At 42.1% G+C, this 16,011-nt stretch overlaps 1 protein-coding gene across 1 annotated transcript in view; it reads right to left on the reverse strand.

Annotated features, from left to right (window-relative positions):
* Nucleotides 1-6,195: 6,195 nt before the first annotated feature.
* Nucleotides 6,196-16,011, reverse strand: part of TMEM135 (transmembrane protein 135) — a 271,742-nt gene continuing 261,926 nt past the window's right edge. Inside the window, exons 10-15 of the mRNA XM_069969670.1 lie at nucleotides 13,955-14,122; nucleotides 13,717-13,780; nucleotides 11,851-11,927; nucleotides 10,817-10,915; nucleotides 7,866-7,933; nucleotides 6,196-7,735 (exon numbers count right to left, since the gene is read on the reverse strand). Coding sequence (XP_069825771.1) covers nucleotides 7,603-7,735; nucleotides 7,866-7,933; nucleotides 10,817-10,915; nucleotides 11,851-11,927; nucleotides 13,717-13,780; nucleotides 13,955-14,122 — 609 coding nt within the window. The 3' untranslated portion in view covers nucleotides 6,196-7,602. The remainder of the gene's footprint in view (nucleotides 7,736-7,865; nucleotides 7,934-10,816; nucleotides 10,916-11,850; nucleotides 11,928-13,716; nucleotides 13,781-13,954; nucleotides 14,123-16,011) is intronic.

Genomic DNA, 16,011 nt, shown 5'->3' on the forward strand with positions numbered 1-16,011 from the left:
GGTGAGGGCCCCATCAGCTTACTATCGGAGGACCTGTTACCTCTTAAAGGCAAAAAAAAAAGCATAGAAAAAAAAGGATTCCCTCTTGACGTGTAGTTTCTCTTCCATTTCCCGGGTTTCTGTGTCATTTACATTTGTTCAGCAATTTATGTCATGTTATATTAATTTTATGAATTTCCCAGGATAGCGGAAAAAACTAGAAACAGTGAATCCTATATGACGCCTATAGATGGTAATAGTGTGCAACTGGCTCCACCTAGTGGACAAATGATAGCAGCACTGAAATGACCTGATGTACTGGAGCTGTAGCCTAAACGTTTATTATAGGGAACTCGATTGTCTTTCTACTAATTTCCGCCATTACTAACATTGCCCCCATACTCGCTCTAGTTGAAGCATGTAGTGCTCGGTAGCATTGATCAAAAGAAGAAACAACAAATAAGGATGTTTGAACCTTAACAGTTCAGGCACAATTGCAGACCAGACCACCTTAAAGGGGTTCCCCAGAAAAACAAGTTGCAACTCAATTCTATTGAAGTGAATAGGGCTTAACTGCAATACCACTCACAACCTGGAGACAAGAGCCGTGCTGTTTCTGGAAGAAAGTGGCCATGTTTTTCTAATTCTGGATAACCCCTTTAAGAGCTATTACCAGCTGAGCTGTTATTCTCTATCCATAGGATAGATGGATAAAAAGCTGATTTCAGGGGATGCAATAAATCTCAATGAATGGACAGCTCAGATTGGTATACTATGGATAGGGGTTAACAAGCTCCCCCTTTAAATTGATCAATAATTCTTCTGAAAGTTCCAGAATGTGTCCCTTATTTTCCCAGACCCTCCTCCCTACTAATTAATACCAGCAAATAGCGGATGACTTAGTTCCGTTATTGCTGTCATGGAGATCAGCTGATCGTGCACTGACTACCTGCGGAGGTTGTGCCTGTCATTCTGAACAAGCAGAGCTGCAGTGTAAAGCATGGTGGACAGATGAATTTCCGGCAATCACCTCAAGGAACTCACAGACCACACAGATTTATAGCAAAGATATTTGTCATTGGGTCATTTATTGAAATTTCCAATAGGTATTTTTAGTAAGAATTTCTTTTCTCTATTTTGCACATTGTATCCTCTTGGCCAAGCACAGTCATAATAATAATAATAATAAAAATACGGATGGTTGAGCAAAAGTGAAAAATATAACAGCAGTGTCTAATGCGTGTCTGATGCCGGGCTCCCAGGACCACTTCTGGTTACACTATAGAATTGAGGGATACTTTGTTCGTTGCAGAACCTCAGCGGTTTTCTAAGGTGACACGAAATTTTTGCATGAGGTTGCGTTCCAACAAAAATCACCATAGATGTGTCGTCTTATATTTAGCACCGTTTACAGTTTTTCCCTAAGAATGAACTCTTGCGCTGCTCTACAAATACATCTATGCCAAAACCTGGATCACATTCCCATCCAGAGCTGCATTCATGATTCTGCCAACTCTGAGCTCAATGATCATGTCCTGCTTGTTCAGGGTCTCTACAGCACTTCAGCAGTTTACACTACTCTAGAGACATCTAACAAATGCTCAGATTGGCTAAATGTGCATGCATTCTAAATAGGGAGGAGGGATAAGCCACTGCCAGACACCTCCGGTAGCCTCTTATCCCCTGAGAATAGAAGGGTTCAGCATGTTGAAACCAAAGCACTCAATCCTTCTTTCCACCATCTGCTACCAGGGAAAAGAAGGTTACCTCCATACACACAAAAAAGGTGGCCGGACCCACAAAGACATGTGGTTTGGCCCAATCTAATGTGTACCATTGTTGATAAGCCAACTGAAATCTGAATTCAGCTCTGGAGTATAATACAGGTTTGATAGAAAGTAAGTCATGAAATGTATTCATAACTCATCACCATAAACCAGTTCCGAAACCTCTGTCTATGAGCCAATCTTGCCAGGGGACATTAATACTCACTCACTCACTCACTCACCGATCCTCCACTGATGCCGTATTGGTACTTTGCGGAATTTGTCGGTTTTTGTATATCCTGGACCCTCTCAAGAAAGACATGTGACTAAGGCAGCCAATTACTAGTCATAGAGGTGCCCCTCTACTGTTATCAACACCGACATGAGACTATAGCAGCCAATCACTGATCATAGAGGTGCCCCGCTACTGTTATCAACACAGACATGAGACTACAGTGGCCAATCATTGGTGATAGAGGTGACCCCCTACTGTTATTGACACCAACATGAGACTACAGTGGCCAATCAATGGTGATACAGGTGACCCCCTACTGTTATTTACACTGACATAGGATTACAGTGGCCAATCAATGGTGATACAGGTGACCCCCTACTGTTATTTACACTGGCATGAGACCACAGCGGCCAGTGATTGGTTATAGAGGTGCCCCGCTACTGTCAGTGATTAGGTGCAGCGGTAAAACATAAGAAGACCACTGGCATCCGGCAAGTAGCATCCGCAGATCAGTAGGGTATGACTTCTCTTATTATTTAGCATCATTGGCCATTTTGAATCTATTTTAAAGGGGTTATCCAGTGCTACAAAAACATGGCCACTTTTCCCCCCTCTCTTGTCTCCAGTTTGGGTGGGGTTTCAAACTCAGTTCCATTGAAGTAAATGGAGATTAATTGCAAACCACACCTGAACTGAAGACAAGAGAGGGGGGGGGGAAGTGGCCATGTTTTTGTAGCGCTGGATAACCCCTTTAAGTGACAATACATCCCCTTTAATTCTAGATCGGAACTGTAAAATGGTGAGTGCATACTAAAGATAAAGAAAACAAGTTATATTGTACCGCGTGAAATAGAGAAGCAAAAACATAAAAAGACTCCCAGAATTCACTAGAAAAACCATGTTGGTCTCACTTCTGTGAAAAAAACAGCTTAAGAGGCAATGATAAAATATGTAAACTATTGAGATTGAACATCTTCAGTACAGAACGTGGGTGTGCATCTGACATTGAACCCCAGAAACAAGCAACAAAACTTAAATCAGGATCAACATGTAAAATAGACTAAAAATTATATTATAACTTTGTTACAATACCATATCCCCCCCCCCCCCCCCAAAAAAAAAATCATATATTAATTCCTCTGGTGCATAAGTTACTCAGCTAATACGTTCTATATTAAAGGGATGCCAGGGGTGGCGCTAAAAGCAGACATATTTTTTACAACCCTTATAGTGAAAGAATAGAGTATGTCTATGAGACCTCACCAAAGAGACCACCCCCTTCTATGGCCCTCCCAATCACAGAAGATCACTTTCTGTGGTCCAAAATGGTGCAAATGTAACTGAAGAAGATTTTATGGTAGAAAATCATGGGGCCACTGGTAAGATAACACCGGGGAGACTCCCTAAAGAATGATTCTAAAGGAGAAACTCCATAGTTCGCAGTGATGGTCAGGTAGGATGCGGGAGAGGAGCGAAAGCTATAATTTCGCCCATGCAACATTGATGGGAAAAGAAGCCTCCAAGTCAAGTGTACAAGTCTGACCCCTACATCGAGTTACACAGTGTCACATATTGGCCTTGGAACGTAGAAGACTGTAAGATACACTCTCCTGAGTGGCCGTGGCAATCTGTATAGATCTTCAAGTTAAAAACACTTGTGATGGCCAAAATGGCCACCAACAGGCCTGGTGAATCTGCCCCTAAACTTTATTAACTGAGGTTAAAAGGCGAAAACTCACAGGTCACTACTGAATTTCACGTAAGAATTTTTTGGGAAAAGATTGTCTTGGTAAATATTTTTCAAAAAGTACAGACACCAATGAACTATTAAAAAGAACCTGTCATCACTTCCAAGCCGAGAGTCACCGGCGCAGTCTCCGTGCCCTAACGGCCTTGATTGGGAAAGTTCTCCTTAGTTGAGTAAAACGACTGATTTATCAATCAAAGCTGGTGGAGCAGACAGAAGCCACCAGAGCCGCCTTAATGACTCCTGGATTAGGCAGCATGAAAGGGATGAGAAGTTCTGTTGTCACTTTTGTGTGGTGGGGCACCCAAAACAAACCCAGCGTCTACTCCCTTTCCTCAATCCTAAGGTCACTCAAGGCATGGTAAAACTGAGTACCCACTGCAGCACTACTGACGTTTTGAAGTTATTGATGGGCATTCACTGGGGTAAGGGGGGGTTTGGCACCCAAAAAAGGGCACTCATAGGTGATAGTGTCTGCATGTGATACCCATCAAAGGACTTTGTAAATGGGAGGTGACCTTGGGAATTGTGCACCTCTTGGACGCACAATTCAATTGTTGGCGGGAACCATGGACACAATGTACTATAGAGTCTATATTTATTAAGTGCCCAAAAACATTCATCGGTGTCAATATTGTGAAACTATCAAAAATTCCCCACACTCCAAACCCCAGAGACAAGTATCACGACAAGCATCAGATGGACGACACCAAAACGAAAAGTAAAATTTCACAACTTAGACTCAATAAACCTTAATAAACTTTTAGTGCGAAAGTTCCCTGAATATTTTTGAGAAAAAAAAGGTTACATTTATATATGGGGGGAAAAAAGGGTGAGCCCAGAGGTTGGGGCGGTGTTGTGTCCACAAGAGATACATTCAAAGAATATAAAAGTTTTTGGAAAAAACTCTCAGTGAAAAAGGTTTCAGTAAAAAAAAACAAAAAACCTGTGCAAATATGTATTTACTGGGCTGTCCTCTGTTATATGTGACCTGTGCTGACACATTGTCCCTGCTGACCTGCTGGGGGCACTGTCATGGTATATCACAGACCCTTTGCCTTATGGCCAATGTGTGGTTTTGGTTCTTTGTTGGTACATAGTGCTCCAGTAAAACAATCCCTAACTATTTGTATGTATTGGAAAACCCCTTTAGGTCAGAACTGATACAAAGTTTGTTTATATACAAATCTGTCCCTTTCAAGCTTCTTACAGAGAAGGTACTTTAAAGGGGTTATCCAGCATTAGAAAAACATGGCCACTTTTTTCAGAGACAGCACCACTCTTGTCTCCAGTTTGGTTGCAGGTTTTGTAACTCGGTTTCATTGAAGTGAATAGAGCTTAGTTGCAAACCGCACCTGAACTGGAGACAAGAATTGTGCTGTCTCTGGAAGAAAGGGGCCATGTTTTTCTAACACTGGATAACCGCTTTAAAGGGGTTATCCGGAGAGCAGAAAAGGTCCTGCCTCTTCTGCTCTCCAGTGCTCCACTTTCTCCCTCTGACCATCTCGGCGAAGCAGGCTTTGTTAAGGATTGCACGGAGCCGAACCATTGACTCTTCAATCCTGCTGTCTGCCTGCTCCGTGGAGAAGGTGGATACCTCCCCAGGACCACCTGGAGAACATGGATACAGCCTAGCGTATATGGCTGTATGCAACTATTTAAGGTGGTCCTCGGGATTTGTCGACTATCTTCACGGGGCCAGAAAGCGGGATTCAAAACCCTATCATTTGGCTTTGTATAAACCTCAACGAAGCTCGCTTCACTCATCACTACCCACAACATGCATCCACCCTCCTCTCATCTCAGAAGTTATCATCTGAGACGGTCAGAAGGAGGACGTGGAGCACCAGAGAGCAGAAGAGGTAGGACCTTTTCTACCTTTTCTAAACTTGAATGTGTTAAAGCAAGCTATTCCAAGTACTTAAAAATATACTAAGATGGTGCCTGGATCCAGGCTTAGAGTGGGTTCACTTCCAGCGGATTTCGTCCCTAGTATCTGCTCACAGCCATGCGCCTTTCCGTCAGCTCCATAGACACTATTCTATGGCGGCCCGATTCCGCTATCCGCCGAAAGAATTGACATGTCAATTCTTTCAGCGGAATGCGGAATCCACCCGTGCATAAAATGGTGTCTATGGCACGGGCAGATAGGCGCGTGGCTGTGAGCAGGTACTAGCGCCAAAATCCGCCGGAACTTACCCGTTCGGATTCCGTAGTGTGAACCCACCTTAACTTTACTGACAGGTAAAGAATACAGCTACCACCTCAAAAAAAAAGAGTTAGATTTACTACCATGATTGCCCTGAACATAACTATAGGACCACACCGTTTCTAAAAAAATTGAAGCAACAATATGATCGATGGAGGAAATTCTCGGGACAAACCTGAACTGACTATATGGATCATTAACTGCATAACGCACAGGAAATCTGTAGATCGACATTTATCGATCATCGTAACAGGTCTACACAAGGGTTCTGTTGTTGTGTCTGATGCAGAGAACAGACCAGAGTTATACAGAATTCTAGGGTGGTAGGTGCTCATCTGGATTCCAGCTCAGAAGCATCCTACTCAAGGGACTATCCTGACAGGACTCTTCTAAGCTGTATACCAGAGGAGAGGGTAAGTACCTAAGCATATGTTATTTTTTCAGCCACCTTCTCCCCGGATATACTGCTTGGTCCTGCCCAGAAAACTCCTTTGGGAACCTGGGATAGGACCATTCCTTCAGCTTCCTGGTGTCATCATCCAGCAGCAACAACTTTTGGTAAAAGAAGGACCACAATAACAAACCTCATCTTGTCTTCCTCCTTCACTCATTACGTATAGTGCATAATGACCAAGAAAAAAGTTTAGAAGACTAACCTAACCAAAAAGAAGGAAACAAACCACAACACCTTAATGTTCTTGGATCTGACCCCGAACACATGATAAAGACAGGGCTCTACAGATTACACTGCAATAAAGGGGAGGGTACTGACTCTCCGTAGAGGTCAGTAGCAGTATGGAGAATTATTTTTCAGGCAATGCTCCATGGGAAAAGAAAATATGCAAATTCATAAAGACTAATGTGCTACATTCATTTTTTTTTTTTAAACAAAACAAAAACCAAAAACCCTGACAGACATAACACTTTCTTGACTATATCAGTCTACACGGAGGCGCAATATTATTCATTATAAGAGCTTCTTCCACAATTTCCAAACTTATTCGCCAGGTTCACCATCATGGACATACGTGCTACTTTTTGAGAAACAAACATTAGGTAAGACTTTTCCAATTCACCTCTATAACAAAAAAAAAAGACTCAAAAACAATCTCAACCAATCTCCTTAAGGAAACCGGCTGACATTTTTTAAACAAGAAAAATTTGCACCAAATGTTAGAGAAGGCACCCACCACTCTCCATAATATGGTCTCCTACATAAAACACAAAGTATTACATCCTTAGTATCGAGCGTCTGTATTGGTCCACAATCTGGGTAGAATCTGGCTATTTACGCCTCATCGCGGAGTCTGCTAAATATCTTACGTAGAGGAATATTAAGGTGTTTAATTGGTGTTAGTTCGTCTTGGATACAATCAAGCTAGGATAATTTTCGCCCATTATAAGAGGCTATAAATGCTTTTTTTTTAATAATTTGTCAGGATAAAGGAGACACCTCAATGTCTGGTTTCAATCTCTATCGGGATCATTCAACAATCTACCCAAAAAGTTCAAAAAGAATTAACTCATCTCGGTATTGGTCAACTAGAATTAGTTAATACTGAACTGAAGCTTACAAGTTCCCAATTCTATTCTCTCCAGAAATTTTTGTTCTGATTTTGAGACTCGTCATTTTCACATTTTGTCGGAGGGAAAAGAGTGCAAAAGTTCAGGAGAACTGTATCGGTAACTCTGGTGGGACGGTGGTGTATCTTGGGTCCAGTTTAGGTATAAAGTCGCCAAACTTCTTAGAAGCTTCGGAACCAAAGACGTCCAAGACTTTCCTGTTCATGAGAGCAAACCTAACCGTGGAGAATCAGACAGATATGATTAGAGCTTGGCTTGGAGCAGTCTAATATAGGATCTTGTAGGAGGGTAAGTGTTGGGACAGCCTCTATGAACTTTTTCTTTTTACACGATGGAGCTTCTTACCTGCCCTTTGTTAGTCTCAAAAGAAATTTCCAGTATGATGGTCTTAAATTCTGAACTTCCATTACAGCCTAAGAGACATAGAAAAATGTTAACATAAAACATATCAATCACGACAACATAATAAGCGATGGCTACCGTATTTAGTGAAATCGATCACAATCCTGTACAATTATACATATTACATAAGGAGGACTTTCCGGGACTTTTTTTTTAATTTATGGTCTTAATATTTAAGATGGGTTGTGGTAAGAGGAGGGGGCAGGTGGCCGTACTGGTGCACCCCTAGGTAAAGGAAGTCTCCCAGTGCACTGAACAGCCTCATTAGCATACCAATACATGGCATGATCTTCAGTGTAAACTCCTCTATTAGAATCTATCAATAGCTTAGGGGGCCCTTACCTGATTTATTAAAGGGTTATTCCAAGAAAAATTAACAGAAAGTAAGAGATCATTAGGGTCTGATATCCTAACCTCCCGGCGATCTCCGTATTGGTCCCAAGCTTCTGTGTTATGAACTCTATTCATTCCTATGGAGGTGCCGGAGAGATCTGAGTAAGCGTTCTTCCGGCTTACTCGGCTCTTTCCGTCGCTCCATAGGAATGAATGGACCCGCAGTCTTGTGCCCTACCCGCGGCACAGAAGCCGGGGGCCAATACAGAGATCACAGGAGGGTACAGGGGTCGGACCCCTGTGATCTCTTATTGTCCCCTATCCTGCGGGCGCCTCTTAGTAAATCTGACAGAGGAAAAGGGGACGGGGCTTTACTTAAGACTGGCATATGAGTACGCCATTGATAAATGTCCCCCATAGAGTATAAATGATATCTTAAAGGAGAAGTCTGGCCATTTTTAAAATCCATCAGCTGGCAATGGCAAGGGGGAAACTGATCTGGAGTACCGGCCTCGGGACCCCCACCGGAAGGCATTTTCCCCAAGTTGTGATTACCTCACGTCCTCACGCCCCAGTAACTAACTGTCTGAGCAGCCAGTCCATCGGCCGGGTTGTGAAGTATCAGCGCCAAAGAGGTAAGTTTGGGCACAAGGAGAGGTAAGTTTGTACTCCTGATCAAATTCCCCCCTGCCCCAGCCGGATTTTAAAGATGGACGGACTTTATTCTGTAGATCAGGGGTAAAGGGATTTCTTTAGACAATCCCAACTTGTTAAAAAGGTCCACTGATTATTAGGTGGGAAAACACCCAGAAAATGGAAAAACACATTTAAATATGGTGTAAAGATTTATCAAACATGGTGTAAAGTGAAACAGGCCCAGTTGCCCCTAGCAACCAATCAGATTCCACCTTTCATTTTCCTAAGAGTCTGTGAGGAATTAGAGGTGGAATCTGATTGGTTGCTAGGGGCAACTGAGCCAGTTTCACTTTACACCATGTTTGATAAATCTCCCCCTAAATGCTAATCTTCATCTCCTCCTCTCCTTGTATCTTGTTCTATATTGTAATCTCTACAGCAGGAGCCTTCCCCCTCTTTCCTGTCTAAGGTAAATTTAAACTATAATTAAAGGGGTTATCCAGCGCTACAAAAACATGGCCACTCCCCCCACTCTCTTGTCTCCAGTTCAGGTGTGGTTTGAAATTAAAGTGACACCTCCTTTTTGCATTCTGACATCTCTACACAGGTGTAAAGGGTAAATTTAGCGGTTTTCATACCTTATTTTATATCATACGTCATGGTGCTTGTTCAGGTAAAAAGTTATCTTTTATCAACTGCAGATTGTGTTAAGTGGGCGGGGCCTCACAACATTAGCGCCACTTAGCCCCGCCCACAACGGCACAGTTGGTCCCCGCCCCTCGCCGGCCATTGGAAGAGGCTGGCCGAAAGGTCTAGACCCCACCCCCTTTACGTTGGCCAACCAATGGGCGTCAAGGGGGCGGCCAACGGGACAGTTGTGGGCGGGACTAAGTGGCGGGACTAAGTGACACTTTTTACCTGAACAAACGCCATGACGTATGATATGAAAAAAGGTATGAAAAACGCTAAATTTACCCTTTACACCTGTGTAGAGATGTCAGAATGCACAAAGGAGGAGACAGTGTCACTTTAATTATAACCAAAATTGGGGCATGCACCATCCAAATATGAAAAAAGCCCGGGTGCTACCTCACATACCTATAAAGATACACAACACCAAAAATGAAAAACAGGGGTATGCGATATAAAGGAGCACTCCAGAGAAAGAGATAATACCAAAATGTTTATTAGAAATACCTAGAAAATTAACAAATACAGACACAAGGTAGGCAGAGGAACAAAGATATCCCTACACATTAAAAACAATTAAAATTCCCAAAGGAAAAACACCAAATATCCATTAATCACCATTCATTTTTGATACACACACAGTTACATACACTTATTTATATATATTTTTGGTGATAATTTCTCCTTCACTAGGTTGTATATGTATTGTGCTTCATCTATGAGGGCTAGTTGAGCTTTACTCTAGGACCGTGGTTTTACCCTGGGGGTCCCCTATACCGTGTGGGTCCCACCATGTGTGTTTTTCCTTTGGGAATTTTAATTGTTTTTAATGTGTAGGGATATCTTTGTTCCTCTGCCTACCTTGTGTCTGTATTTGTTAATTTTCTAGGTATTTCTAATAAACATTTTGGTATTATCTCTTTCTCTGGAGTGCTCCTTTATATCGCATACCCCTGTTTTTCTTTTTTGGTGTAGTGTCACTTTAGGCTCCATTTACTTCAATGGAACTGAGTTTGAAACCCCACCCAATCTGAAGATAAGAAAGGGGGAAAAGTGGCCATGTTTTTGCAGCACTGGATAACCCTTTTAAGCCCCGCCTATTGCCTAAGCTCCACCCATCAGAGGTTTTTCTCACTACAAGCAGAAAATCCTGTAGACAGATCGCAGAGGTGATGTTATCAGGTTCACGTTTATTCTTCATGTTTAGGTTTCTCGTTCCTTTTGATATTACTTACTGCATGGAAACAGATTGCTGTGGACACTGCATAGATGATACTATCTGCGTGAGGGAAATAGGGAAAGCGCCCGGCTTCAATCCCCTTGAAATACATGGTCTGCAACAAGAAGTGTAGAATGAGGCTTCTAATAGGTCTGAGGCCAATAGTATGACATATATAGGTGGGTGTGCAGCGCCCCCTAGAGGTCTATAAGTAACATGCTTGGTAGGCAGCATGCAATTTCATCAGCTGCTACTAATCCTAGGTCACCTAGCTCGATCTACAGTCACTGGTATGACTAGAGTGTTAACTTTCTACTATATTACTGCAACATTCCTTAAAGGGGTACTCCAGAGAAGAAAAAAAAGTTTTCAGATCAACTTTTAAAAAAGTTATACAGATTAGTAAATTACTTCTATCTAAAAAAAAACTAAAAACTTAAGTCTTCTAGTACTTACCAGCTGCTGTATGTCCTGCAGGAAGTGGTGTATTTATTCCAGTCTGACACAATGCTCTCTGCTGCCACCTCAGTCCATGTCAGGAACTGTTCAGAGCTAGAGAGCTTTTCTATGGGGATTTGCTACTGCTCTCGACAGTTCCTCTCACGAACACAGGTGGCAGCAGAGAGCACTGTGTCACACTGGAAAGAATACACCACTTACTGCAGGACATACAGCAGCTGATAAGTACTGGAAGACGTGAGTTTTTTTTTAAATAAATGTCATATACAAATCTGTATAAGTTTCTAAAACCAATTTTCTTTTTCTCTGGAGTACCCCTTTAAATGTTTGTACTGGACATCCAAAGTTTCATTAGCGAACATAAAAGAAAGATATATAAAAAAAAGTGTATAGGTTATAAAGGAATATCACTATATGCAGTATAATTTTTTTTATTATAACCAGTAATGGCGGCAGTATTTATTATCATTGTGACTATTCGGGGTGTTTATGATGCAGTGCAAGGTGTCGCGCATCCTATTTAGTTCTCGCTCTCTGAGATCGGGATCAGCTACATTACTGAGCTCACACCCAGGTGGATGACGCACTCACCTCCACCAGCTTGGATGCCAGGTACATGGAAATGGTGGTGCTTTTGTAAAACATCATGGAGATTCCAGCCAGAAAACCTAAAACAAATAGTAAGTTACTGGGAATAACGGTGACTACAATACGTGAACAAGTAGAAAGTTCCCGACACCCTGGCCATTCACGACCCCACTTATTGGTGCAACTGGCAAGCTATTCAGCGGTACAGAGCCCGACCATTAGCGGCGGCAGTGTATACGTGTGACCCACTGCTCTATACTAATGGGAGACTGGGGTCCCCGTTCTCGAGATCATAAGGGGTCCTGTATATAGGGATAACCTTTAAAGTTGGAATAACTCCTATGGGTAGCTTTACTCGTACAGTATCGCAACGGATTTCACTCTGCAAGCTCTGCAACAAAATCCGCTGCGACAGCACTGTTATGGGCTATGGAAATCCGCTGCGAGAATGTGACCACTGCCTACTTAACCTATCATCTGCTGGTATTTAACCCTTTAAGGACCGGGCCAATTGTCACTTTTGCGTTTTTCCCCCTACAGGGCCATGTGAGGGCTTGTTTTTTTCAGGAGCAGCTGTACTTTGTAATGGCATCTTTCAATCTGCCATAAAATGAATGACAGAACCCCCAAAATATCATTTATGGGGTGAATTTGGGTCAAAAAATGTGCTCCGGTCACTTACACTTAAACGCCGCTTGTGAGCCCGCTCCCTAGCCCGGGACCGCACCAAGGCGTACATTTACACCCTCCTGCGTTAAAGCCCAGGCAGTGGGGGCGTAAATGTGCGCCCACGGTCGTTGAGGGGTTAAACACGATAATACATTACTTGTCTGCGCTCCCGTCTGCTTCTACGGCTCAGCCAATCAGTATCTGCGGCAGGACACCACGCTGAGTGGCTGAGCGGGACATCAGTGACCAGGGAGACGGAGAAGCAGGAGGGAGCACACACAGGTAATGTATTATCATGTTTGTATCCCAGTAGCTGATGGGTTAAGTAGACAGGAAACTCGGAGTGTGAAATCCGCAGTAATACTGTACATGTGAATCTAGCCTCATGGGTTTGTGATGCCCTGGGTATGGGATGTCCATACTGATGATCTAGACGTCATGGGTGGACATAAGGTTTTCCAACTCCCTGTTGATATCTCTGATCCTCATGGCATTCTTGGGTCATGGTAAGTCTCTTAAAGGGGTATTCCGGTATCAGAAAATTGTGTTTGAACAGGAAGTTCAAAATAGAACAACTACAGAATGTGTATTGTCTCCAGCTCCTCATCTCCTTCCTCTCTCCTGAGACAACACATCATCCTCTGATCTCACAGGAAGCTTGGCTGGATCCTGTCTCTGAGCTCTAGCCCCACCCCCTAAGTGATGTCCCATGTATCACCTGCCCCTCCAGCCCCTATATCACCATCACCCTGTCACATGCACAGATACATATATATCTTTATTTGTAGAGAGTGATAACATTACAGCAGACTGCCTTATGATGAATGATGCTACAGAAAGAGCAGACAAGGAGTGAATGCAGCAGGTGCTGAAACCTCACCGACTGTGCAATAGTCTGCAGTAAAATGAGATGTTGTGCAACAGATTTGGGCAGGAAATTAGCAGGAGGGCTGTAGAATGGGATTAGACAGGAGGGGGCTAAGAGGAAACAATGCATTCTGGGAAAAGTAGTATTAAACAACTGCTCATTTGGGAAGTAAAGCCAGGAACTACAAAACTAAGCTTTTTGGTAGCTTTAGAATTGGGGCAGACAGATTAGCAATGCTATATGCTTCTGCAGCATGTTTATTTTATTTATTTATTTTTTACCTATGTTGGAGTACCCCTTTAACAAACTAACACAATTGAGGCGAGACTTACCAGCTATAAGTGCATGAAGCTCATCATCCAAGTTACGCACCCATCGCAAAAAACAGCTTGTACCCTGTGTAGACAGATTTTATGGTTACTATTTCAGATGAATTCTAGGAGGGGAACAAGGACAGATATAATAATGGCAGTGGGCTAGATCTGGGCCATACATGGAGCAACATGAATAAGAAAAACCAAGGCCGCCATACATGTACAATAAGCATTGCTGGACTGCCATAGGCCTTACCTTATAAATACTGACAAAAGACCCCAGGAAGGCCCCCAGCTGGAAGTTTTCTTTGTTATAAAATAGAGAGATGAGCCGGGAGGGTTTTGTAAACACTTGTCTGAATGTGGACGGAATTCGGAGGCAGCACTGGATCAAGTAGCCAACGCTGAACATTCGTATAAACCCCTGGGAAACATTACATCAATATTATATATATACGCCAGCAATACATCAACTATATATCAGCAAAACATCAATATATTAATATACCAGCAATACATCAACTATAATATATGTATATATACACATCTATATATATATATATATATATATATATATATATATATAAAAGCAAAACATCTATATCTATCTATCTGTCTATCTATCTATCTATCAGCAATACAGCAACTATGTATATATATCAGCAAAACATCAATATATTAATATACCAGCAATACATCAACTAATATATATATATATATATATATATATATATATATATATATATATATACTATCAGCAAAACATCAATATATTAATATACCAGCAATACATCAACTATATTATATATCAGCAAAACACACACATATATATATATATATATATATATATATATATATATATACTCCCACAATACAGGAACTACATGTATATATATATATCTCAGCAAAACACCAATATATTAATATACCAGCAATTTTTATAATCATATAGTATTTTAAATGTACTAAACCCCACTGATAAACAGCCAATCTTCAGCCAGTGAGTAGTGGTTGCTATATACACTCTGGACACCAGGTGGCGACAGTGTACCTTAGACAATGCCTGCAGCTTTTGGCTTTTGGCTTTCTAACCTATAACATTCAAACTTCTTGTGGAAAACGTGATGTTTTATAAGCCAAGGGAACATTAAAGGTGCTATAGTGACACCATGGGAAAAAAAGGTAAAAAGTAATAATAATAGATTACTATGACACCTACAAAGGTCACTAATGTCACCCATATGATTAACATATGTGTTCTTTATGATATGTCTAACAATCTCTTTGGTTGACTCTCTGCCTCAAATCAACTGGTGTCAGAATGTTATACAGATTTGTAATTTACTTCCAGTGCTTATCAGCTGCTGTATGTCCTGCAGGAAGTGGTGAATTCTTTCCAGTCTGAAACAGTGTTCTCTGCTGCCACCTCTGTCTGTGTCAGGAACTGTCCAGAGCAGAATAGGTTTTCTATGGGGATTTGCTGCTGCTCTGGACAGTTCCTGACATGGACTGAGGTAGCAGCAGAGAGCACTGTGTCAGACTGGAAAGAAGACAGCACTTCCTGCAGGACATACAGCAGCTGATAAGTACTGGAATACTTGAGATTTTTAAATAGAATTAATTACAAATCAACTTTCTGACACAAGATGATTTTAAATCTCCAAAGTAACCCTGTAAGACACAGTACAGGCCGTACACTTTTTGCTGCCCTTTAGGTTGTTTCATCATTATAAGAGGTTTCAAGGCAAAACAAACTGATAGGCCATCAGTCACTGATTGGCAGGGTACTGCTCCAGCCCCCTTCACAGCACAGATGTGGTGGCCCTGCAGAACAGCTGAGCGGTGGGGTGCAGAGTGCGGGCACCTTGATGATGAGCTATCGATGCCCCGTCCTGTGGATAGGTCACCAATTCTGCACGGAAAACGTGATACTAATACTCTCTAGGGTCGTTTGCTACACTCTAGGGTCGTGTGCGGCACTTAGAGTAGAGAAGGGAACGTCACCGTGGTTGGGGCCACCCTGTTAAGGAGGTGGGTCACCCCAAAAGGCAGGGACAGAATTAACCTATTAGGAGTGGACAGTTTGCACTGTGTCCCTCTGTGTACCCTGTTATCTACTTCGTTCCCTCTCATATCGCACAACCATATCTAGGACGGCATTGTAGACCATGTGTCTGGTCTTGTGGCATTATATAAGTTTTTAATCAATATCTAATTAAAAGTTATGTTTTATTCCTAAGTGCTTTGCCCTCTTTTTGGAAATCTCGTGTTAGGTTTTGTAAGCAGCACAGGAAGAATTGTACCACTCACGTA

The sequence above is a fragment of the Dendropsophus ebraccatus genome, chromosome 5 (assembly GCF_027789765.1).
Source record: "Dendropsophus ebraccatus isolate aDenEbr1 chromosome 5, aDenEbr1.pat, whole genome shotgun sequence".
In the NCBI taxonomy this organism is placed as follows: Eukaryota; Metazoa; Chordata; class Amphibia; order Anura; family Hylidae; genus Dendropsophus; species Dendropsophus ebraccatus.